Source organism: Bacillus rossius, chromosome 15 (assembly GCF_032445375.1).
Source record: "Bacillus rossius redtenbacheri isolate Brsri chromosome 15, Brsri_v3, whole genome shotgun sequence".
Lineage (NCBI taxonomy): Eukaryota > Metazoa > Arthropoda > Insecta > Phasmatodea > Bacillidae > Bacillus > Bacillus rossius.
Window position 1 is genome coordinate 8038879 of NC_086342.1, and position 26918 is coordinate 8065796.

The 26918-nt window shown below is 46.0% G+C and overlaps 1 protein-coding gene across 3 annotated transcripts in view; it reads left to right on the forward strand.

Annotated features, from left to right (window-relative positions):
* The window catches only part of LOC134539531 (uncharacterized), a 264735-nt gene that overhangs the window by 143468 nt on the left and 94349 nt on the right, over positions 1-26918 (forward strand). For all 3 annotated transcript variants that reach the window (XM_063381631.1, XM_063381634.1, XM_063381633.1), the window contains one exon: positions 9132-16028. In XM_063381631.1, coding sequence (XP_063237701.1) covers positions 9132-16028 — 6897 coding nt within the window. The remainder of the gene's footprint in view (positions 1-9131; positions 16029-26918) is intronic.

The following is a 26918-nucleotide window of genomic DNA, read 5'->3' on the forward strand; positions in this document are numbered from 1 at the left end:
AGAGATAGGAAATTTGTTGAGTACACACAAATTTTAAACTTGTGTACTAACATGCAAGTATACAGGCGTACGGGCAAGAGTATAATAAAATGTGTGCAAGTGAGCAAGTATGTGAGTGTGCAAGTATGATATTGCAGTCACAAGTATGCAAGGCTGCAATAATATTAAAACGTTATTAAGCCTTCTGCTATCTGTGTTTTTGGCAAATAATGTGATAGTTAAAAAAGTACACAAAGAAGTTGTAACAAAACTGACAATGAAATACTTGCAGAGAATCCTACAGCTATCTGACTCTCTACACTGTATTTTGTTTTTTAATGGAACAGAAATATTCATGTAAAATTACAGATATTTGTAAATTTGTGCATTTACATTAAACATATCCGTATCACTACACTATAGTGTTCACAGTAACACTGGGCTCGGATTCTTACCCGGAAATTTATTATGTCTTGTTTTGTCCCAGTTCCTCCAATAGTTAAAGTAAATTGGAAACTGTTCCCTGAAATGCTTTCCAGTATTAATTGCGCACGTTAATAAGCATAATAAAACAAAATGAAGTCAAATTGTCGAATATTCGATTAGTGTTATATCGAGCAAAAAAAAAAAAATAAAATAACCATAGCCATCCATGTGTTGTATTAACAAACTATTTCTCGGCAACGTTTTGTAAAAGTACGTAAAAAATTGTTTTTCTGTGTGTAAACGTTGAAACCGAGGGGAAAGTGTGGCTCGCGCCGGCAGTAGACTCCTCCCGCCCTTGCAGCAGGACTGCGGACGCCGTCAGTAGTCGTGTTGGTGTTGGGTGGGTGAGTAGGGGGTGCGGAGGGGAGTTCGCGGGGGTCCGCTGTGAACCGCGACGGGCCGGCGTCACGCACGCGCCTTTGTCCGCCGGTCAGCGCGGCCATAGAGGTTCAACCACCTTCCTCCTTGCCGGCAACCCCCCCCCCCCTCCCTTCCCCCCTCGCCCAATCCTCCTGCTGCCCCCACCTTGTCCAACAGCTGGCGTCTCGGACGCACGCACGCGGCGTGCATTCTAGAGGTGTAAAAGTAACGAAAACAAGTGTACCCGTATGTATTCGTTACTATAACAATTAGTACTCGTTACTATCGTATCGTTACGTTACTTGTTACTTCTGATACCGCATAACATGCTATATTATGTTACAGCAACGAATCGAGTCGTATTGCGTACGCGTACAGTATGACGTCGCGTAAATAATAATAGTAAATCGAATATAAACAATTAACAATATTTGATAATTAACAGTTTTTGTTAACCAAGAAACAATGTAATCTCATTAGAGCGGCTTTATTATATTATCTCTTTTAAGATAAGAACAAAAAAACGTGAAAATACGCGATAATAAAAAAACAAAAACATACATATTTCTAATTTGTAAAAAATAGGTACTTTCTTACGTTGTTTCTGTTCCAATCTCAAACTTTGTCTACACACACAATACTTTAATAAACAGTAAAAAAACTTGGACGACAAATTTCCAAATTATACTTTACTTTAATAAACAAACATCATTCTTTGTAACGTACGTTTTTAAATTCATCGAATAAGCGCGCGCATGCGTAAAACATACGAAAAATGCGAGTAACGAAACGTTACACACGAATGCATTTCGTTACTCGGTACTGGATGGCGAACCCGTTACTCAGTACCAATTACATACGGTTTGCTACAGCTCTAGTGCTCTAGTGTATTCGTACTCTCGACCTGGGGGTGCGTGCAGGGATTGTAGGGTCGTCGTCACGGTGTCGTTAAGGGCGTATGTCCCGTTACAGGTCGTTACTTCATATTTACCTTACACTCGGTTAAACCTGCCGATCTTCTGAGTGGCTGAACTTTTAACAAAACGAAAAAAAAAATTACACATCTCATACTTTTTGCATAATTAGTAGACACCTGCAAAATTCGCGGATTCATTTTGCGATAGACTAGAATCCAAATACGTTTGCACCTTTTGCTGTTTCAGTGATTGGGCCACGGTTTACCTGAAGGACTCTGAGCGAATGAAAAACCTTCATCGATAGAAGTATCGAATCACGGAACATCCCAGTTAACAGGACTTATACGTCAGTAGCCAATGAGAAGGCGTAATTTGCCCGAGTGCATAGATTATTATGGAGTCTATCCTATAGGTCATTGAAATCGCGAATTTTGCAGGTATATAATAATTAGTTGGCAAAAAGTCCTTTTTGATTGCCGCTATGTGATGTGATTTAATTTCTTTCAGAAAAAAATTATATATTTTTTTAGTTTTACCTGGCATTTTAAAAACATCAGAATTTCTATGATTTAAAAAGGTTAAGTTAAAGAGGTTAAAACCATACGACGCAGTAGCCACTAGCATTGCCTGTGAACACAATTTTCATTTATTTATTCCTTTCGGTTTTCCTTATCCATACTGCACAGAAAAAAAAACTTATTTTGCCAAATAATTATGCAAACAGGTGTGTGTGTATATATATTCATTTCGTTTGAAGTGCGGACACTCAAAAAGTCTACAAGTTTAACTGTGTTCACCCATAACATCAGACGGCGGAGTTGCAATGCGTGGTTTTGGGTGCGATCGAATCTTTACAGGGCGTTTCATGTCCAAAAAACTATTCTGAAAACCTGCTCATATCCCATGTAGACTTTTAATATGGGGACAGTTAACATATACGGGATGAGTCTGAGTTCGACCGACAAACTACGGCAACTGGTTAGTCACGACAAAAATGTGGAAAACGACTTATGGTTAGGGACCGGAAAAATTCGCGCTTTGGATGACCTCTAGGATAGACTCCACAATCCCCTACACACTCGGGCAAATGCCACCTGCTCATTGGCTATTTGACTCGTGAAACCTGTCAACTGGGACGCTTGCGATTCGATACTTTTTGGATGAAGGTTTTTCATTGGCTCAAAGTCCTTCAGATAAACTGTGAGCCAATCAGAGAAGCAATATAAAGATACAGTTGTTTGGATTCTAGCATATCGTGAAATGAATCCGCGAATTTTTCCGGTCTCTACTTATGGTTGGGGATTCGTGGATTAATTTCGCGACAGACTAGAATCAGAATACAGTCACCTGTTTTGCTGCTTCAGTGACTGGGCCAGAGTTTTTCTGAAGGACTCCGAGCCAGTGGAAAACCCTCAGCAAAAGAATTATCAAATCAAAATCATCCCAGTCAACAGGTGTCTCGAGTTTGTAGCCAATGAATAGGTGTAATTTACCCGAGTGTATATGGGGCTGTGGAGTCTATACCTAGAGGTCATTAAAACCGCGAATTTTTCCAGTCTCTTATTTATGCCGGGTTAGGGATTACTAGGGGCAAGCTGTATTCGCGAAAAAAATTCTGAACGCTCGTTAGACTGCAACAAGGTGTACCCGTACCAGCGGTTTCTTCCTCGTGATTGGCGGCCGTCTGCGAGAGAAGTCGTTGCCTTGTTTGACCGAGCCACGCAGGGTGCTTTTACTCCCGCGCTGAATCACTGTGATTGGTGTTCTGACAAGCAGACATGCACCTGAGAGAAACTCGCCCAATCACGAAACACAGGCGGTGCTGCAGTGTTTTAACTTTCGGCTCGTCTCGGAATCTTTTTCGCGAAATATGCGTAGAGACAAGAAAAATTCGCGCATTCATTTCGCGATAGGCTAGAATCCAAATACGTTTGCATTTTTGCTGCTTCAGTTATTGGGCCACAGTTTATCTCAAGGAATCTGGGTCAATGAAAAATCTTTAACAAAGGAAGTCTCGAATCTCAAGCATCCCAGTCAGTGGCGGATCCAGGATTTTGGTTTGGGAGGGGCTTGACCAGCTGAGGCTAGGCTTTATCAAGGCAAACACTAAAACAATAGTGGACCCAGATGCTTTTGGAGGGGGCTTGAGCCCCTTAGCCCCCCCCCCCCCCCCCTCTGGATCCGCTACTGATCCCAGTTAACAGGTGTCACGAGTCAGTAGCCAAAGAGCAGGTGTGATTTGCCCGAGTGCATAGAGGATCGTGGAGCCTATCCTAGAGGTCAATGAAGCCGCGAATTTTTCCAGTCCTTAAATATGCGTGCATCTAGGGACTACAGACTGTGCCAAGCCGGCCCGATGTGAGCGCCCCCTGACGCGCAGCTGAAGAGAGCTGACTCGACGCGCCGGAAGTGTCAGCTGCCCCGGGCGTCTCCCCTTACGCCGCGTGGTCCTCGCAAGGAGACATCGCAGCACCTGGCAGAGTCCGGTGGCATCGCAGACTCAATAGCACACGCACGAGGCGTGATAAAATAAAAACACGCTGAATAATTTCATTACTAGAGACAGGAAAAATTCGCGGGTTCATTTCGCGATTGGCTAGAATCCAAGTGCGTGTAACTTATTGCCGCTTCAGTGATTGGAACACAGTTTGCCTGAAGGACTGTGAGCCAATGAATGACCCTTAACGTAAGAAGTATCGAATCAATTAGCATCCCAGTTAGCAGGTGCCAATGAGCAGGTGTGATTTGCCCGAGTGCATAGATGATCGTGGATTTTTATCCTGGAGGTCATTGAATGCGTTGAAATTTTCCAGTTCCCCTACCAATGGCATTTTTGGGATGATCGGAGCTCCCAAAAAAAAAATTTCAAAATTTCTGGCGCTTAGCCCTCTCAACGAGGATGAGGTCCCTGAATGGGAGGATATTTGGGGTTGAAGCCCCAAGAAGGTGAAGCGAGAACACTTTCAAAAAATTCTGGGATCAGCAAAAAAAAAAAAAAAAAAAAAAAAAAAAAAAGCTGTTTCTTTGCAGAAAGAATTGACCGTGTTGGCGCGAGTTCACCGTGAGAGCAGGATGATGCCAGGCAAGTGCCTCGCTGCCCCCGATATGGCTTCCCGCGCATCTAGGTGCATCACGAGGGGGTGGGGGGGGGGGGGGGGCTAGCTTGCCCACCTACGGCCCGCCTCTCGCGCCAGTTAACATAGCCGCGATTACTCCGCGGATTCACCGGGTAGCGAGTGAGACTTGAAACGCACGTGAACGTCTGCTTCACGTTGACCGAAAAAATTCGCTATTTTAAATCCCTAAAGGATAGACTCCATGATCCTCTATACACTCGTGCAAATTACATCTGCTGATTGGTTACCGACTCGCAACACCTGTTGACTGGAATGATCGTGATTCGCTAATTTCTTCTGTTTAAGATTTTCCATTGGCCCAGAGTCCTTCAGATAAACTGTGGCCCAATCACTGAAGCAAAATAACGGTGCTCTCGACACGGTAAACAATCAATAGGTAGACACAGGAAAAATTCGCGTTTTCATTTACTTCTAGGATTGACTCTAAACACCTCTGAATACTCTGAGAAATATCGTATGTTCGTTGGCTGCAGACTTGTGAGACGTCTCAACTTGGTAGTCTCTGATTTGATACTTCCTTGGTTGAGGGTCTCTCACTGGCTCAGAGTCCTTTTCATACACTGATAACTAGGGCCATGCATATTTCGCGAAACGATTCCGAGACTAGCTGAAAGTTAAAACACTGTAGCATCGTCTGTGTTTCGTGATCGGGTGAGTTTATTTCAGGTGCTAATCGATTGTTACAACACCAATCACTGCTATTCAGCTTGGAAGCAAACACGTCCTGAGTGGCTCGGTCAAATATGGCAAAGACTCATCTATCTCGCAGACGGTCGCCAATAACAAGGAAGAAACCGCTGGCGCGGGTGTACCTTGTTGCAGTCTAATAGGCGTTGAGACTTTTTCGCGAAAAATGCCTACCCCTACGTGTTAACGAATACCAAAAAATAGCACAAAGGAGAAGTTGTTTCAGTTCTGGACCCAATCCGAAACGAATCCGTGAATCCTTCCGGTCTCTATCAATAGGTAGTGGCAGGCATTTTTTTTTTCGCGAATAAATCTGAACGTCCATTAGACTGCAACACAGTATGCTCGCGCGAGTAGTTTCATACTTGTGACTGACTATTTGCTGGTCCTACGGGTTACCTTCAGTCCTGGCTGCTTGTAATTAATTACTCGGCCACGTGTAGGGACACCTGTATTTCGCTAATACGTTCCGTGTCAAGGTATTTCACAAAACACTGGAGATCTTTGTTGTAGTTAGTTTTTGGCTGTTGTCGAGGAGAGGTGTACCCCCGCAATTGACGGGGCCAATGCGAATGTGGGTACCGCACGGCTTGCACGCCCACTATTCGCCGTAACTACAAGAAAAAAGCTACGATGTTCTGTGAAATTCTTTTGACACGAAATGCATTCCCGAAATACAGGTGTCCCTAGCCATGTGACATTCTTTATGTTTATGATAAATTGGTTTCCTCTTAAGGGCGTGTTTACGTTACCTGTGGTTTATTTCGCGATAGGTAGGGACCGGAAAAATTTGCGGGTTCAATGACCTGCAGGATGAACTCTATAGTTCTACGTACACTCGGTGAAATGTCACCCACTCATTGGCTGCTGTCTTGTGAGACGTCCCAACGTAGCAGCCTGTGATTCGATAAAGCTTTGGTTGCGTGTTTCTCATTGGCACTGAGGTATAACTATTTGTATTTTAGCCTATCGCGAAATGAATCCGCGAATTTTTCCGGTCCCTAGCGATAGGCTAAAATAAAAAAAACGCACACCTTTGTGCCGCTTATGTGGTTCGCCCATATTTATTTTATGTGTAGAACTGTGAGCCAATGAGAAACCCTAAACCAAGAAAGTGTGCCAAATTACGGACAACTCAGTTGAGATGTCTCACAAGTCAGCAGCCAATGAACAGGTGATATTTGCCAGAGTATGCATATGACTTGGAGTCTGTCTTGGAGATCAGTGAACCTGCGAATGTTTTCGGTCTCTACCTATGATTATGGACCTGGAAGTTACGTGTTATTATTCAGCATTGTGTTAAAATGTACATCATATTTTGATTAACTTTTCCTATTGGATCTCGAGAAATTGTACACGCCCTGAAGGACTAAAATCTACTAACAAAATGTATGAATCAATTATTAAAGACAGTATAAGAAATATACTTCTTTAAATACAAGTCTAGATTGGCACCGGAAAATTCTGGAATCTTGCTGGTCTCTGCCTATGATCCAGGGGAAAAAGTATTTCAAATGTATACGACCAGGAATTCTAGCTTGTCACTAAAAATCAACGCAGTTTTTTTTCTTTAGATCTTTAATCATGTTAAATTTTGGGGTTGCTTTGAATTTTGAGATCTACTTTTAAATTTTAATTACGTTTGGAAATTATAGAATTAATGTTGACTTTGCAGATGATTATCTTTTACGAATATCGCCATCATTGACAGACGATTTGCCAGTGAAACTGACAAGAGCAACGGACGCAAACAATGACTCCTGCGAGTGTTTAGAGAATAATGCTCCAGTGGACTCAAGCTTTTGTTTGTCTTGATCATTAAAATGAAGAGTTGTATTTAATTCATCACGTCTACATGTTGTAATGCATACGTGTCACTAAACATCAAATACGTACCTGAATTGTGACTTGGAACATGAAAAGTGATGCGAGAATTGTGTTTCACCTCAACAACGTGCTAACGATGGTAGTTTTCCACACACAGCAATGACACATCACAGTTTAAAGTATATGAGAAGTAACTGGATGTGATATTTTAAGTTCTGGTATTCGTATGGAAAATATCTCGTATTTAATATAATAAAATTGTGTGATTAAATGACTTATGTTGTCTGTCATGTCTTCTACTTGTGGTTAATGTTAAAATGTATTGTGGATGATGAGTTGAAATGTTGTAATTAAAATAAAATGGTGCTGGTAACTACACTTCTTCTATAAGCTGTACATAGTTTCCGTTTTCTTTTCCTGTACCGGGCGTGTTATGTGAAAATGTAATAAATGTTATTGTTATGTGGTGGAGAAAATTGTTCGCTTGTATTGTTTTGCGTGCTTGACTATTTTTTGTGTTTGTGCACTAACAAAAAATGGACACTGTTACTAACGGATCACCTTGCTTCTGCTGTTTTCGCTAGTGGTGAAGAATCCTTTATCCCCCCCCCCCTTGTTGGTGTGGGTAGAAGTTATTCTTCTCGTGCTTTGGCGAATGGGTGTTGGGTTTTCGGTTGGCCTGTTTTTTTTTCCTGCCATACTGACATGTTCTCGAGGATTTCTTACCTGTGGGAGTAGCTTTTTCTAACATTCCTGCGAATTCTAATATTTTCCTAAACTTCTGACCTAATTGATGGCGTCGAGACAGGCATCTTTTAAGGGGGAACTTCCGCCATCTTGGAATTGGTAACTATCTGATTATAAATCCTAATTTGAAATATCTTTCCTACCTATTGTCATAACTAGAGGTCCGAAAATTTGGTTGCAAACCTTCATATTTTTGCACTCTCTAATCGTGACAATGAGTAAACGAGATATTTACAAGCTTATATTTGTTACGATGTCGTTGTGTATCAATTAACGGCTTTCAGCGTGTGAGCGTTGGTAGAGAATAACCGTTTATTTTCACGTAATCTGCTCCAGAGTTGTAATCGTTACACTATGCCAAGAGTGTTGACTTGTACTAGGGTCCAAAAAAAAAAAACAGAAACTAATTGGGGCAGCTATATACCATCAACAGCTAGGGTGAGATAAATAACGTAGACACGTGGTCCAATTATATATCATGTCAACAGTGTCTAACTTGATGGAATTTTTAAAAAATATAAATTGGAAGCATTAGAGGTTTATTTACCCTTTAAATCTGTATGATCATGGAAAAAAAGTTTTTTGCTAAAAGAAAAATAATGTTATTTCAGTTGTCATAACGTTGGTACCACACGTATTTAAACATTGTTCATGCTGGGCTTATCGTCTACCATCTATCGGCCTGACGTGACGTCAGGTTTAAAAACACACGAATCTTGGAGCAGGTCCGGTATTAGTCTTCGGTGTATTTGGGGCAAAACTAGGTAGTGCGGCATGTAGGGCTATGTAATTGATTATTTGTATGTCTACATTGACGTCTGTGGTTCAATTAAAAAAAGAAAAAAAGAATCCAAGATGGCAGGTTTGATCCCCCTGAAGACACGCTTAAAAACACGTCTCCAGTTCTGGCCGCGAGGATCTAGGGAGAGGATCCTGGGCCGAGGGCTTCACCGCGGAGGTCGCGCGCGCCTGACCTCCGCCTTGCCCGCAGGTCACCTGCTCCTCGGGGGTCGACGACGCACCACGACGCGCATCACCGAGAGCTTCCGGGTGACCGAGGTGGCGCGCCGGGTGTCGGCGGCTCCCTTCTTCGACGAAGTCGACGCCGCGGGCTGCTGGAGCGTGCTGCAGCCCGACGGCGACGACTACAAGCTCGTCTTCATCAGCTCCGACTCTTCGTCCAAGGACGAGGAGGAAGAGGAGGAGGAGGACTCCGACACGTCATCGACGGCGTCCGGCGGGTTCGGCCTGGACGACTGCGACTGGGACTACTTCGAGGCGTCGACGGCGGAAGGCGGAGCTCGGCGCCAGCCCGGCGGCTGCGCCAGGGCCGTCGCGGCCTGCAACCGCCCCCGGAGGACGTCCTGCGAGACGTGCGGCGCGCTGGGGCTCGGCCCGGGGCTGTACGGCGTGCCGGTGCCCGTGCCCATTCCCGTGCCGGTGCCCATACCGGTGCCCGTGCTGTGGGCGCCCGACGACGACGTGCGGATCCGCCTCCGCGGGCTCCAGCGGCCCGTGTGCCTGGGCCCGTGGCGCGCGCAAACCCCGCCGCCCCCGCCGCCGCCGCCGGGCGACGACGACGCGGTGCTGGTGAGCTTCAGGCCGCTGCAGGAGCCACCCGCTCCTGCCCGCGCGGACTGGTTCAGCGACTCGTCCACAGATGGCGGCGCGGTCCGCGCGCGACGACCCTCCCCTCCTCCGCCCGCCGAGAGAGAGCCGCCTCAGTCGAGATCATGCGGCAGCCGGCGGCGGTCCGCGCGGACTACCTGCGACCTCCTGCCGCCCGGAGAGGAGATGCTATCCTCGGGGTCTTCGTCGTCGGCGTCGTCGGACGGCGAGTGTTCGCGGCCGCTCGCCCGGGAGTACCGCTTCTGCGACGACGACGACGGCGGCAGTTCCTCCGAGTCGTCCCTGGCTTCGTCGTCGTCGGACGATGAGGACGGCCACTTCGCCGAGGTGATGGTCGTGAACGCGGACGCCCGGGGAGCCGGGTCTTCCTCCGAGGAGTCGGGCGTGGATACGGACAGGGACGCAGACGAAGACCCTGGCGTCGTCGCGGCGGTCGTGCTGACGCGCGTGAAGCAGCTGGCGGACTTGGACGCGCCTCAGAAGTGCGCCGACGACGAAGAGACGGTCGAGCTGGGAGGACCCGGGGCCGGCGGCGTCGTCGCCCGCCTGCAGGAAGAAGACGCGGACGCGTGCGCGACGAACGTGGTGCTCAAGTGCGTGAGGTACCTGGACGAGGACTCCTGCGTCCCAGGACCGCGAGTAGCGCGCGCGGATAACGTTGTGGAGGCAGAAGAGCCGGCGACCGTCGTCGAAAACGGCGGCGATTGCGCTATCGCGGATCGCGGCGATAATCTCGAGAGAGGAGCGATAACGCCGGTTCGTGAAAACAGCGGGGCGGGCGCGATATCTGCGGACGTTGACGATGGGGCAGACGCGACATACGTCGGCGGTGAAAATGTGATTTCTGTGGGTTGCGAGCGTGGCGAGGCAGTGACGATGCCTGCATCAGGTGTTGACGATCGCGAGGCAGCTGGCGACGGCGAAAATGGGGAATCCATCTCACTGTCTCCAGGCGGCGATGACGGCGAAACATCTGTGGACAGTGGAAACAGTGATGCAGTTGCAGTTACTGGAGGCAGTGAAACTGGCAGGGCAGCCCTCGGCACTGAAAGCGACGAAGGAGATCTAATTAGCTCAGGCAGTGAAAATATCAGTGCATCTACAGGCAGTGAAAATAACAAAGCAGTTGTACTGGCTACTTGTTTTGAAAATGGCTCGTTGATTGTCAGCAGTGAAAATAGCGACGCAACTAAAGTTATTGTTGGCATTGAAAATAGCTTGTCAACTGCAGGCAGTGAAAATGACTTGGCAGCTGTGGATGGTGAAAGTAGCGAAACCGGTGAAAATGCCGATACAGCTGTGGACATCGAAATCAACGAAGCAGTCGTTACAGCAACATGCAATGAAAATGGCGAGGTTACTCATAGTAATGAAAATAGCGAAGCAACTAAAACAGCTGTTTGCAGTGAAAATGGCAAGGAAGCTGCAGACAGTGAAAATAACCAGATAGCTGAGGTCATTGAAAATACAGAACCGGACTCCGTGAATGCGTGCATTGAAGATGTGAAGTTATTTTTAGATAATGAAAAAATCGAAGCAACTGTATGTGCAGGCAGTGAAAATGACAAGACAGCCATGAACAGTGATAATAACGAATTAGTTTTAACAGACTCTGTCAGTGAAAATGAAAAAGCAATTATAGGCAATGAAAAGGGAACTTTTGTAATAGCTGCAAGCAGTGAAGATAGCAAAGCAGTTTTAACTTCAGACAGTGAAAATACCATTACAGCTGTCGACATCAAAAATATTGATGCAAGTCTTATATCTTCAACCTGCGAAAATGGAAAAATATATTTATCCAACGAAAATATTGACGCCACTGTAATAGCTACAAGTAGTGAAAATGGCAAGATGGACGTGGACAGTGAAAACAGTGAAGCAATTGTAAAAGCTGCAGATAGTGAAAGTGGCAATACGACCACGAGCGGCGATGATAGCGAAGCGATTGTAAAATCTGCAGATAGTGAAAGTGGCAATACGACCACGAGCAGCGATGATAGCGAAGCGGTTTCAACAGGTGCAGTCAGTGAAAATGGCAAAGAAGTTGTGGACAGTGACAGTGCTGTCGGGGAGGCATCTGTGGGCAGTGATTGCAACGAAGCAGTCGAACCAGCCGGAGGCAGTGAAAACGACGACGAAGTGGCAACCCGCAAAAACATCGAAGAAATTACAGGTAGTGAAAGTTCTGAGGCAGCTGCAACAACTTCTGACAGTGAATATTTGGAAGCCACCGCGAAAGCTGAGGACAGTGAAGACCGTGAAGTAGAAGTAACGGCTGTTGTTGATGAAAACGACCGTGAAGTAGAAGTAACAGCCGTTGGAGTAGACGTGACAGCTGTTGTTGATGAAAACGACGCGGCGGCAGGTAAAGGAGGCGAGGCGGACATTATTGCAGCTGATGGCGGAAATACTGGAGGAGTCTCAGCTGTGTTCAGCGAAGGCCGGACGGACGCAGGAACAACCCAGGATAACCGCGGAAGGGTCTCGCCCGGCGGAGAAGAAAGCCAGGAGGAGCCGACGGCCAATGTTCTCGCCCCAGGTAGTAGCGCGGCGAGCCGCCGGCGCCGGCGATCGATGGACGACGGGCTGCAGTCGGTTGCCAGGCGACGCGGCGTCGCCGGAGCGGACCGCGCGGTGTCGCCGCCTGGCGTCGCGGCGGCGAACTGCGACGGCGGGCGCGACGCGGCGGGAGGCCGTCGCGTCGGCAGTCGATGCCCGGCCGAGCTGGCGCGCGGCGCGTTGACGCGCGCGGAGTGGTGCGACCGGGGGTGCCGCGATGTTAAGGAAGACTGCGAGCCGTCCGACGCGCCAGCAGCTGGAGAGCAGGCGGGTGACGTCGAGCCGAGCGTGGTTCTCGCGGGGGTAGAGCTCGTGGAAACCGCGTGCGGCGCGACGGGCACTGTGGAGGGTGCGCAGGGGAGCGCGCGGCCGCGCGCGCCGCCGCCCGCCGAGTGCAAGAGCGGCCCGTGCGACGAGGAGTCCGGCACCGAGTCCCTCAACGACTCGCGCCGGTTCGGCGACTCGGCGAAGGAGTGCAGCGACATCGAGGAGGACGGGCCGCGCGGATCGATCGGCGCGCGACCGCCCTCGCCGGGCGACCCGGCTGATTGTCCCGGCCGCGGGTACACCAGCCTGGTGATGATCACCCAGGACGGCGGGCTCAAGGCGCCCGCGGTGAGCGTGGTGGCGACGGACACCACCACCGTGGTGCCCGGCGACGTGGTGGTGAGCCACACCAACTGGCAGCACCCGGGGAAGCCCGCCGGCCTGGCGGGGTACTTCACGCTCACCCTGGAGACGGACAGCCCCGTGCCGTCCACGCGGCGGCCGCTCGTCACCAGGAAGCTGCCGGACGTGGTCGGCGACCCGGGTGAAGAGCAGGTGAAGGTGGTGACCGGGGCGGACACTCTGTCGGCGGTGGTCTGCCTGGAGGAGGGGCTGGCCGACGACGACTCCTGGGTGGAGGAAATGGACGACCGGACGAACGAGGAGGAAGACTTCGCGACGACCACCCCGACGGAGGACTCGTCGTCCGGCGACGAGGGCGGGCCGATGGGCTGCTACGCCGACAGGGAGGAGGAGCTGCGAGGCTACCACAGGTCCGCGATAGACTTCACCTTGCACACGATAGTGGAGGAGAGTTGCGAGGACAGCGAGGTGGAGCAGGGCTCGGACAGGCCCAGGGCGAAGAAGCCGCGCCCCAACTCCTCGTCGGAGCTGGAGAAGTACTTCTTCTACGGCCTGGGCGGCGGTCCGGCGGTCTCCAAGGACGCCGACTCGCTGTCCGACTCGTGCAGCTCCGTCTACAGCGAGAGCACGGAGAGCCTGAGGGTGGAAGACGCCGTGGAGGAGGAGGAAGCCGACCCCGCCGACCTGGCCTCGTCGCGGCTGGAGAAGTACTTCCACTCGGAGTTCATGATGTTCGGCGCGGAGCACCACCGCGACTCTGACGGCAGCGGCAGCGTGGGCAGCGACAGCGAGGGCCGCCCCAGCCCGGAGCAGCGGCGCAAGAGGCTGGTGCGCGCGCGCAACGCCGGTCGCTCGCACGGCAGCTCGTCCGAGCACCTGGACCACTCGGGCAGCGAGCAGCACTCGGCGGCCGACACGCTCGTCGAGTCGGACGGCTCGTCCACGGAGACGGACGCGCACGACGAGCTGGCCGGCTTGGACGGCCAGTTCGACACCGTCAAGCGGAAGAAGAAGAAGCAGCGCTCCGCCTCGTCCTCTGACCTGGACCGCAGGCCCACGCCCACCGAGTTCCTGGAGCGGTCCGCGGCGGAGGACCCCAGGGCCGACGACGGCGACCTCACCTCCGACGAGGAAGGCTCCAAGACTCCGCAGCCCGAGTTCCTGCTGCCCGCGGACCTGTCCGCGTCGAGGAACAAGCAGCAGAGCCGGGACAGCGGCTTCGTGGGCAGCTGCGACGACCTGCTGAAGGAGCAGAGGAGCCACAGCGACTCCAGCAGCTGCAGCAACTCGGCCGAGGCCTCGAGGAAGATGAAGCCCGGCTCAGACTGCTCGCCTTGCGGCTCGGACACAGACCGGCCCGCCGCGGAGGCGACCTCGACTCCCGTCGCGGCCGAAGGCGAGTCGTCGCCTCCAGCCGAGCACCAGCCGGACTGCCCGGTGTCCGCCCAGGCGACCCCTCCGCCGGCCACCGCGCTCTCCAGGAAGGACAGCTTCAACAACTGGAGCTCGGACGAGGAGACGAACCTGATGATGTCCAAGATGCGCGCGTTCTTCAAGACCATGGTGGCGGCGGCGAATTGCGGGGGCGCCTCCAGCCCCGGGCCGGCCCAGCGCGGCGCCAAGCCGCCCCAGCTGGTCTACTTCGAGAGCGAGCTGACGCGGCTGATGAAGACCGTCCCGGGGATCCGCGACGACCAGGTCAAGGAGATCGTCGAGTACCTGAGCAGCGAGGACACGTGGAGCGACTCGTACGACTCGTCCGACTACACGAGCTCGGACCTGGAGGGCGCCGCCGCCGCCTACTACCAGCACGCGGCGGGGGGCCGCTCCGAGCTGCAGGAGCAGATCTCCGCCAGCTGCCGGCAGATCATCGACAAGTTCGACGTGAGCGGCGCGGCGGACTCAGCCCCGGAGCAGCAGCAGCAGCACCATCGGGCGCCCGTGGTGTCGCGCGACACGGCGCTCGTGTACCAGCGGCTGGTCGCCTCCTTCGGCAGGGCGGCCGGCGAGCAGAGCGCCAGCTCGGACGGCAACTCGTCGCCGCACGGCTCGCCGCCGCTCATCGCCAAGGTGATGCACCACATCGGCAGTCGCCTGGTGGCGCTGATGCACGAGGTGTCTGGCGGCGAGGGAGGCGCCACCCCGGGGCCCCGGCCGCGCCACCTGCACCACCACCACCACCACCACCGGCGGCTGCAGCAGAAGCTGTCCTCCGCGTCCACCACCACCGAGGAGGACGACAGCCACACGGACACGGAGCCGGACGGCGGCGCGAGGCTGCAGCTGCTGCTGCCGCGCAGCAAGTCGCACGACCTGCTGCTGGAGCAGGAGGCGCGCGCGCAGCAAGGAGGTTGCGGCGGCGGCGGCGCGTCGGACATGGCGGAGGAGCGCGGCGAGGCGAGCGACGGCGAGCGCTTCAGCTGGCGCGGCAGCTTCGAGTCGGCGCTGATGGCGCCCGACTCGCGCACCCGCCTGTCGCTGCTGTCGTGCGGCGACGCCGGCTCGGCGCAGGCCCTCGTGGCCAAGCGGCTGTCGGCGGGAGACCTGCTGCTGGCCGGCCGGGCGCGCAGCCGCGAGCAGCTGGACCGCGTGCGCAGCTGCGGCAGCATCGGGGGCTGCAGCGAGGAGCACATCTGGGGGCGGCGCGGCGGCGGCGCGGCCGACGCCAGCGCCGAGTCGGGCGACGGCGACGAGGAAGACGACGACGACGACGACGACGACGACGACGAAGACCCGGAGCGCGACGCCGGGCCGGCTCGCTCCACCACGCTCCCGCGCAGCCTCCAGCAGACCTCCGCCCCCGGCGGCGGCGGCGGCACCAACTCGCTGCCGCGCCTGTCCGTGGCGCCCGCCGCCCCCTCCGCGTCCGTGCCCAGCACGCCGCACATCCACAAGGCGCACTCGGTGCAGCACTTCCTGCAGAGCGGCAACGCCAAGTCGGCGCGCTACCGGCCTCCGGGCTTCAGCCGCCCCGCCGCCCCCAAGAGGGCCGTGTCCGCCCCCGGGCTGCAGCCGCCCGCCTCGCGCAGGCGCCGCCCCCAGCAGCTGCCCGCCGCCCTGCTGGCCTCCGGTGAGTGCTCTGCCCTTCTCTGCTTGCCTGGTGGCGGGAACACTCACACTTCGGTGTAGCACTCAGATATACATATAGGAGTAGTTTGTGAAGGCGACTGGAAGGCTAATGTGTCACACACAGTAAAAGACTGAAGTCTTCAGGTCTTTAGCCATCTTGGATGTTGCTTTTCACCAACGTTCCGGCGTACACTGCACTCGCCATCGTCAGGGTATAAACGGTAATGAAGCAGTCCAAATGTTGTAAAAATTGTGCTGCTGATAATAATGGGCGCGACAGCCTGCGAAATACATTAGTATATTATTCTTTCCTTTTACTTATCTTTTTTTTCTTTCTAAGGCTGTTTTTACAAACTATATGTGTAGGCAGTAGTTTGAATTCTGCTGCACATTCTTGACCGCTTTATACAATGAGCTAGGCGTGGAGAATTAATTTTGTATGTTCAGCCTACCGCAAAATAGGGGGGGGGGGGGGAATATCACTGTCTGTGTTACGAAAAATGTTTGGTTACTAGAATGACTGTACTGAATTTGGCGGGATCAAAGGCCAGTAGTAAATAGTACCTAGTTAAAAACCGAATGGGACCGCCAAATACTAGTCTCAGGTGTAGGTACAACCAAGGGTGAAGGTCTTCCTTTGAGCCAAAAATTGCAGGTGGTCACTTTTCTCAAAAAACCAATACAAATTTTATTACTGTTATTTGACTTTCCTGTAATTTGCACAAAACGTTTGATAATGCCTTCGTGTAATGCCCTCGCTTTGCGATAGTATTCGCAGATATTTTTTTGTAACAATTTTTTTTATGTAGCCTAAACTAAAGCGATAAATCCTATATCTATGTATTACGAAGAATTCTTTATTTATTCGATGCGCATTCTTAGTTGAAAAGTTCGTAAATTGACTCTAATTTTTAACAGTGTATACGGATCCACACAAAATATTTTATGCGATATGAATTACTACAGACATCGAAATGAGCTTAATTTTCCAGCACTGTGTTTGACGCCACATTCTTGTACACGGTTGCATTCTTTACCCTGGTTTCACTCTTTACCATGTTTGCACTCTTTATCCTGGTTGTACTTTACTGGGTCGCACATTTTTTGTAAGGTTATCATCGGCTTCTGGTCTTTTAGGACGGTGTCAAATAACCCTCGAAAAAAATAATTTTGCATTGTAGTCTGTTGCTAAATAATAACATGAATTTCGCAGGTCACAACAAACTTAAGTTTTGAAAGTAATATCTTTATTTTTTTTTTAACCGAATGTTTAGTTTTATCCCTAATTTGTAGTAGAATATTGAGTGCCAAAGTTAGAAAATTGATTGAACTAGCTGTTACAAAAGAAACCGAGGCAGACAGTAAATTTTTGTGTCGTCTAAAAAAAAATACCTAACAACCAATTTTACGTAAAGCTTTTATATTGATTTATCTAAGCTGCATTTTACTGACCATAAAGTTCAGAACTAAGATCAATACTCGGGAGCTCTTAAAATTTACTGCAAGCCGATAAAAATAACTTTAGAAAAAAGAGATCATACTTCTCTCAGCGACTGTAAAACACATATTAAAAATACATATATTTTTTTTGTCCGTTTCCCCCGCAACGTAATCTAGTTCGCCCGTAAAATATTCCATTTCCAAGGTCACGAGACTAATCCGCGTCTCTTAAAGTTGCAAATCTTAAGGAACTCGTGCTGCAGGAATTCGCACTTTTCCTGCGTTACCTCGCATACTTGTTGTTCGTGCCGACGGCGCATACTCGCCGCTGCCGTGTGAGGGACCGAAGGTCGGGACAGAACCGGCGCAATAAACAACCTCCTAAGTGGGGATTGGATCCCACGACGCTTTGTTGGCTTTGGAGTTACGTAAAACACCATCGCAGCGTAAAGAAGCGTATACAGAATGCCTAACTGGTAAAACTCAAGAGAATCAGTTGCACAGTTCAAAAGCTTCATTTCACTCACTAAAATAAAAAAAATATAAAAACGTTGTCTGTAAAGTCGGTTTACGGAAGATAGTTTAACGTGACAACGTCATAAGAAAACATTGATGAAATGATTGCATACTTTTATGAATAAAACTGAATCATTTTTATTGAATTATCACTATTTTGTATGGATACAAAGAAGGAGTGAAATGAAATCTACCATTTAATTGATAATTTTTTTTATTTGCACTCATTAATTCAAATATGTTTATTACTTTAACGAAGAAATTATTTTAACTATAACTTTTATACATGTTTGCTATTTAACTTCTTCCAATCTGTGTTATTCTGTTAAGGATAGGACGATGATAGGAAAAGTAGGAAAAGAATGGGGGTGTTTCAAGTTTAATGTGCCTCGAAAAAGTCAAATCGAGTGGAAGAGAGATAGATGCGGCGCAAGCGTACAATGAGCGTAACGGGACAATGTGCGTAACGGGACAATTTTTCGTGCGTGCAGCCGGCGTTCATAGATTTATTAGACGTCACGTCAATAAAATTTCTATTTGAACCAAATATTTGACATTTAATTATCATTTTCTTACTCTGCTAGGACGTTAATTTCATATTTGGCAATGGACTGCCAGTGAAAATTTCCATTACGTGAAAAATATTTTAGTGAAATTTGACGAGTTAAAGGTAAATTCATTTTAACAAGTGAAAGTTTTAAACATTCAAAATGTTTGAACTAATATTGGGCATTTTCAAACTGACTCTAAAGATTGAAAATAAAATTGCGTTGCAGGAAATCTATCGCTCTTTCGAATAATGCAATGTGATTTGTTGTAGCTCTAGTGTTATCATTTTTGTAAAGATAAGGCAGTGAAAATTTGGATGAACACTAAATAAGGAATATGTCATAAAGAAAGATTTTTTTTGAAACTTACAAGAAAATTTTGGTTGCTTTTGGACTCTAAAGCTGATTACAAGATTTTTGTCGTTAAGAACTGAGTCAGCAATGTGTTATAAAGAAGCTTATTTGTTAAGTTCTATTTTTAAGGTCTTTTCGTAATTTTTTGACGTGACAACGTCTAATAAATCGATGAACGCCGGCTGCACGCACGAAAAAATGTCCCGTTACGAACATTGTCCCGTTACGCTCTTTGTACGCTTGTGCCGCATCTAACTCTCTTCCACTCGATTGGAACAACCATCGATTTGACTTTTTCGAGGCACATTAAACTTGAAACACTCCCATTCGTTTCCTACTTTTCCTATCATCGTCCTATCCTTAACAGGATAACACAGATTGGAAGAAGTTAAATAGCAAACATGTATAAAAGTTATAGTTAAAATAATCTGTTCGTTAAAGTAATAAACATATTTGAATTAATGAGTGCAAATAAAAGTAAATTTATCAATTAAATTGTAGATTTCATTTCACTCCTTCTTTGTATCCATACAAAATAGTGATAATTCAATAAAAATGATTCAATTTCATTCATAAAAGTATGCAATCATTTCATCAATGTTTTGTTATGACGTTGTCACGTTAAGCTATCGTCCGTAAACCGACTTTACAGACAACCAATTTTTTTTACCATCTCCGTGTAGCGTATGAAGACAAACCGATGCGCACTGGCCGAGGGAGACTTGAATGTACGGGTCGCTGGTGGTCGATTGGCCAGCACACTCGCCTCTCCCACCAATGGGATCATGGCTCCGTTCTCGCCGCGGGTTCCATCCGGGTGCTCCCGTTTCTCCTCGCGCGACCGTTCCGCCAGCGCTCCGTTCCCAGACCACAGCCCTTCGTCGTGTCTGCTAGCCGAGATTCGACGAGACGTTAGTTTTCACATTTAAATAATTTTTTTTTTTGGACACACGCCATTGCAGCTTTGCACTGTTCGTCACGGGGGAAAAAATATTCAAGAGTGCAAAAAAAAAATCATAACCCACTCTCACTTTTCATTTAATTAAATTTCACAATATTTAGTAGGCTTTGTTTATATCGCGCAAAAGACAAACTGAAAGAAAATAGCTCGCACATGAGCGAAATGGTTTTCTTTACAATGTGCAAACTCTTTTCTTTCAGTTTGTCTTTGGCGCGATAGAAACAAAGCCCACTAAGTATTGTGAAATTATATAAATTGACAAAAATCTTATTTTGCAAATTGAATAATGGAATAATCCTATCAAATTAGTGTATTGTCATCGGTCCTCGATAAATCTACAAAGTTTGAATGAAATATAGCCGTTTAAAGTGGGTCAAAATCGCACCCAAAGGAGTCGGTTACAAACGTACAAACATACAGGTGAAGCTAATAATTATAAGGCGTGTAAAAACACAAACCTACAGGAAACAAGCCTAAATCAGCTGATGTCGAACAGATGGACCCTGCTATGAAACTAAACGGGTATTATTGACAACGCAATTTACTGTGTTTATTTATTAAATACAATTCTGTACTCTGTAAATTATTGTTGTGAGATTAGAACTGACATAATCATTTTAAATTTACAGATTTTTGTAAAGATATACGCATTTGCATGAAAGCAACTGCATCGCTACAAAAATGTTCGCAATAATTCTGGGTTCGGAAACTTGCCCTGATAGTTATGCTCCGTGTCGAGTTATTTTTGTAAACCCGTTCCCTGGATAGCTTTCCATTATTAACTACGGATATTAATAAGCATAATAAAACGAAATTAAGTCCAATTTGTTCAATTTTTTATATTCATGGTTGAAAAATAATTTATGCTTGTATAAAAATAAAACATCTATCAAAATTTTGAATTATGCACCCATTTTCGTAAGAGCGACAAGAAATATTCACTGGTGTTTTCAAATTGGATTTCATATCTGATGAAAAAATACGCGATAACAATAATTGTGGTACGAATTCTCATTTTTTTATAGTAACATTCCAATACTAAAAACTATTTCTTCGCAACTGGTTGTCATCTAGGAATGATATGTAAAATTTAAAAAAATATATGTATTTATTTATTTTCTAGTTCATTTTTATTGTTAATTTTTTTCTGTTTTTTTTTTCTTCTTTCACAAACCATAATTATTAGGTCCGTAATACATACATGGCTTGACGTTTAAAACCTTCCCATTATCCGACATTTTCGCTTATCCGACGTTCTGCGGGTCTGTCTGGGGAAGCCTTCATTTCACAGACGAGAGAGCCACACCCGAAGTTCCCCGAAGTTCATGCTCGCCCTTTTTCCCCCCCGTACCACAACAGGCGTATTTATTCGGGGGAAACCGTTTACAGTATCTTTAATGTAGCTATCCAAAACCAAATCAACCGTCCACAATGTTTTAAAAATATTTATAATGTAGCTAACTTAACCTAATTGACCATTAGTAGAGACCTGAAAAATTCGCGGGTTCATTTCGTGTTATGCTAAAATCCAAATAATTATACCTTAGTGCTGCTTCTGCCATTAGTTCACTGTTAATCTGGAGGACTGAGGGCCAATTAGAGACCCTCACTCATAGAAGTGTCGAATCACAGGCCAACCAGTCGAGACGACTCACAAGTCAGCAGCCAATGAACAGTTGGCATTTGCCCGAGTGTGTAGAGGATATTGGAGTCTATCCTGAAGTTCACTGAACCCGCGAATTTTTCCTGTCTCTAACCATTAGTTATCATGAGGTGTATATTTATTAACAATGAACAAATAAAAAACACCGAAGATGCACGATCGGGCGTTTGGCTCTGTCGTCTGTGAAACGAAGGCTTCCCGTCTGTCTGTCGGCTCAAAGAGACTCTACTCTTGTCGAGCAACCGTCCCGCCAACAGAGATCTCCAACAGCTGTGCGCAGCGGCGAGAGGGGAAAGTGGAGACGAAGCTAGTGATAGTGGGTGATTAGTAAGGGAGATGGAAGTGAAAACTCTTGCTCACAAGCATGGCGGTAAGATTGTCAGGGAGTGTGGTTGGTTGTGTTCAATATTTTTTTCCGTGTCATTAATCAAAGTAAAAAAAAACGAGCACGAACCCCATATCCATTTCTCATTTGACTTTTTTTTTCTCTTCCCATTGAAGACTGAAGCTAATTTCTTGCTGAATTGTTGTTAACATTTTTGATCAAATAATACTCAATGATGACATTATTTTTTACGATTCTTCCTAGCGAGTCTCTTTCACGCTATTTAAAAAAAAACTACCTGCGTTAGCCTTAATGTAGCTAAGATTTGTTTTGCAGTCAATTGCTTACAAGAGTGACACCAACTTTGGAAAGGGCTCCCACTCCTTAGACTAAGGCCGGGTTCATAAAATAAGCATAACGCCAGAAACTCAACACGCGAAAAGTTAAAATATCAAGTTTTTTTTTTTCAAATACCCAATACGCGTTTATAAATTACTCAAGACGCAAAAAAAGCAACGCGAAAATCGGCCAATTTTCAACTGCTTGCGTTTTCGCTTTCCATTTTTGAAGTGAAGTGTTCCGAAAACGTTTTGAAGACACTGGCGTTATGGGTGTAGAGGGCTACGAAGGTTGTTATTTACCAGATGCATCACATTTTCACTTGTTAAAATTTTTGTAAACTTTAATTATTAAAAAAAAGTCTCGTAAATAAATTTGTTTATTGCTTTTTTTTTTTTTACATTCCCAAGTTATAGTGTTGGTTACATCTACCGGCGTGCCTGCTTTATAAACCATCGTGTTTGTCTCGCGTTGGTTGCGTCGTTTTGTTCCTTGCTCTCAAGTTTTTTTGACGTGTAACATCTTGGCTCTCGTTATGCGGCGGATGTCGCAGGGAACGGAAATGTGTAACCACGGAGCTGCCATCTGTGGCGGATGGTACGAACCAGCGTGCACAAAGCCAAAGGGATTTTTTTTTTACAGTTTTAACTGTGTAATGAATTTTAACAAAATGGGGAGAGTTATATAAGAATCCGTTGTCGAAAATCAGGTCTGAAGCCCGGTTTTAGTGTATATATTTTTTTCTATGTTTTTTTTTTAATAATTTTATTTTATCGGAGCAGTTTCATTATATATTTTAACTTTTCGCTCTGCAAATGGAATGATTCGTTTGTCGACGTAGCTGCTCCGGCAGCGGATTCTAGCGGCGGGAGCGGAAACTACGTGGGGTTCGTGTAAAAATAAAAAATATATAGTTGAAAATACAAGTTGCGTATATTGTCACGCGTGGCGTTATTTTAAAGAATTCTACTTTAAATCTTGTGTCCGAGTTTTCGTATTATTAAGTGTGTTTGCAACGTGAGAACACGTGGATTTGTTCGTTACCGCGGTTAGATGTTAATAATAATAATAATAATAATAATAATAATAATAATAATAATTTATTTCCCATTTTTTTACACTTTATTAACAATATTCATTTAATTAACCAGGAAATTTAGCACTCACGAAAGCAAGCTTGTATGTGAGTGCATCTAATCACTTCAAATTACATGCGGTATTTTGAAGTTTGTAAAAATTTGTAAATGTATAATAACTGAGAAATAAATATATAAAATATAACCTAAGAAACTTTACATTAGTTATATAAAGAAGAAAGTTAAAAAGAGAAATTTATTAAAATTCAATATTATGTATAAACAAAAAAAAACCGTATAAATTATAAAATTGTAACACGAATAAATGAAAATATAATTAAATAAAAATTAGTGTTTAAGTAAAGTACAGGTAAAAAGTTATAACAATATATAAAACTTACTTTTAAGTTGCTTACACATCTCTGACGAGTACTGAAAAACCTCGCTTACATTTTTTTGTGTAATAGCCGAAAAAAAATGAAATAATGGTGTGTATGTGGTTTCCATAGTGGTCTCAAGTAGTTCCCGAAGATGGGCCCTGGAAAGGAGGGGGGGGGGGGGTTTCCAGTCCGCGGGTGGTGCGCTCTCGCCTCGTGTGAAAGGCAATATGGCCGCCGTCTCGTGCCGAGAGAAAGGCAATATGGCCGCCGGCTGCGCAACTTGCATCTGTCCACGGGCATTCGAACCCACACCCCCCGGATCTCTTTCATCCAGTCCACCGCCTCTTCCCCCGACGGTTTAAAGTCATACATTTGGCGCGCGCACGGCAAACAAGTTTTATTATTAGTAGAGACCCGGAAAATTCGCGGGTTCTTTTCGTGTTATGCTAAAATTCAAATAATTATACCTTAGTGCTGCTTCTGCCATTAGTTCACTGTTAATCTGGAGGACTGAGGGCCAATTAGAGACCCTCACTCGTAGAAGTGTCGAATCACAGGCCACCCAGTCGAGACGACTCACAAGTCAGCAGCCAATGAACAGTTGGCTTTTGCCCCGAGTGTGTAGAGGATATTGGAGTCTATCCTGGAGGTCATTGAATCATTGAACCCGCGAATTTTCCGGGTCTCTAATTATTAGCATTAGCTGCAAATATAACGATTAAAAAAACTAATCTCATGTTTATTCCTAACGTAAAATTTAGAGCATTTTTTTTTTCACCTGCACTCAGGTTTGAAATACTGACACATTTATTTAGAAAATTAGTGGATCACTTTTTGTTACATTTGGATGTTTCATCGTGGTGCTTACATGGTACACAAGGCGAGGTAGCAGTGATGAAGATATGCTAGAGACAGGTACGTTTTGCGACGAAAACAAAATCTGAACGCTTCTAAGACTTCAGTGAGGTAAGCTGGCGCCGGTGGTTTCCTTCCCTGTGTTTGGCTGCGGTCTGCAAGGCAAAGACATCGAATTGTTTATCCAGACTGTTCGTCAACCGATAAAAGACACTTACCTGAAAGAAAACTAAACCCGCCACGAAATAACCACGATATTCTGCAGTGTTCTAAGACTCGGTTACATCGTATTGTTTTCACACTTTAATGAACTTTTTCTCCATTTGTTATTTTTTGACGTGACAAACGTCTAATAAATCGATGAACGCCGGCTGCACGCATTAAAAAGTGTCCCGTTACGCACATTGTCCCGTTACTCGGTGTCCCGTTACACTCATTGTACGCTTGCGCTGCATCTATCTCTCTTCCACTCGATTGAAACAACCATCGATTTGACTTTTTCGAGGCACATTAAACTTGAAACACTCCCATTCGTTTCCTACTTTTCCTATCGTCTTCCTATCCTTAACAGAATAACACAGATTGGAAGAAGTTAAATAGCAAAAATATATAAAAGTTATAGTTAAAATAATCTTTTCGTTAAAGTAATAAACATATTTGAATTAATGAGTGCAAATAAAAGTAAATTTATCAATTAAATTGTAGATTTCATTTCACTCCTTCCTATCCATACAAAATAGTGATAATTCAATAAAAATGATTCAATTTTATTCATAAAAGTATGGAATCATTTCACCAATGTTTTGTTATGACGTCACGTTAAACTATCGTTCGTAAACCGACTTTACAGACAACCTATTTTTTTTTTTTTAATACATCACATGTTACAAGGATGTCTTCTGAACACGGCCATATTCCTGACCACGGTTAGGAAAAAAAACACCTGAAATCACAGTGAGCACGTGATAGATTTTCTTCACTTGCCAACCGGGAAGAGACGGGGGAGATTTTTTTCTTCTTTAGGTTTCCCATCCTGTGAATTTAAGAAGCTTACTGTGGGAGCAGCAGGATTATGTTATAATTTTGCAATAATTTCAAAATTTTGGGAAACCTGCCATAATTTCTAGAAATATGTAATAAAATTAAACATCACAATTTTTAAATAATTGCTATAATAACATACATAAAAAATAACATAAATTGTGTGTGTCGTATTAAAAAAATTTTTTTTTGAAACCCTTGCATTTATTGTTTCGTCACAAATCATTTCAACAGATGTTCATGCAACGTTTTCGGAATTATCATCACTTACACGACTTGCTACCCCTATTACATTACACCTGATAAATATCTGTTGAAAAAAATTTTTTACACAACTAATGCAACGGATATATCGTGTTAAAATTTTAAGAAATATCCCTGAAATGATAGAAATGAGGGGAAAGAGGCAAAAACCATGGCACGTACTCGGCAAATTACACCTGCTCATTGGTTACTAACTCGTGACAGCTGTCAACTGGGATGTTTTTTTATTCGATACGTCTTTTGTTGAGGGTTTTTTTTTTTTTTTTACATTTGCTGAGAGCCCTTCAGATAATCTGTCGTCCGGATCACTGACGCACCAAAAAGGGTAAACGCATTTGGATTCTAGTCTGTCGCTAAATAAATCCGCGGATTTTTTCTGGTCTCCTCTAATGCGAAGGATCATGCCTTTTTTTTTCGCGAAAATATTTTCAGACCAGCTATATGTTGAATTAAAGCTCTGTAAAATAATCCGTGGATCGTGGTTGGTGGGGTTTATGCCAGGTGCATGACTATACCGTCAGCACACCGGGAACAGCCATTCGAGGAAATAAGCGCGTCAGGGATTGACCCCGGCCAAATATAATCACTGAATTCTCTTGCGAATGGCTGCCAGTCACAAGGGATCAATCGCTGACGCAGGCATAACCTTTTTGCAGTCTATTGAGCGGTCTGATTTAGTCGCGAATCAATAATAGCCCCCCCCCCCTCCACGGGAGAAAAAGAAGTTATTTTGCAAAATATTCCTTTTGAAACCATTTGCGAATAATTAGTCTGTAATATTACAAGAAAGATATAACTTTGTAAACACAGGGCTATGGTTATTTTTGCATATATGAAATACTTATTCGAGATAATACTGTTTCTTACGTAAATCGGCGCGTAATTTTGTATTTCAATTGATGTTTCATACAAGCATAATTTTTTTTAAAACCATGGAAAAAATAATAGAATATTCTATTATTGCACTTTATTTGGTTTTATCATGCTTATTATGTGCGCAGTTAATACTGGAAAGCTATTCAGGGAACACATGGCATGAATGTCCAGGTTAAGTATCTGAACCTAGTATTACCGCGAACACTATTTTGTAGTGATACCGTTGTTTACATGTAGCCTAAATGTACACAAA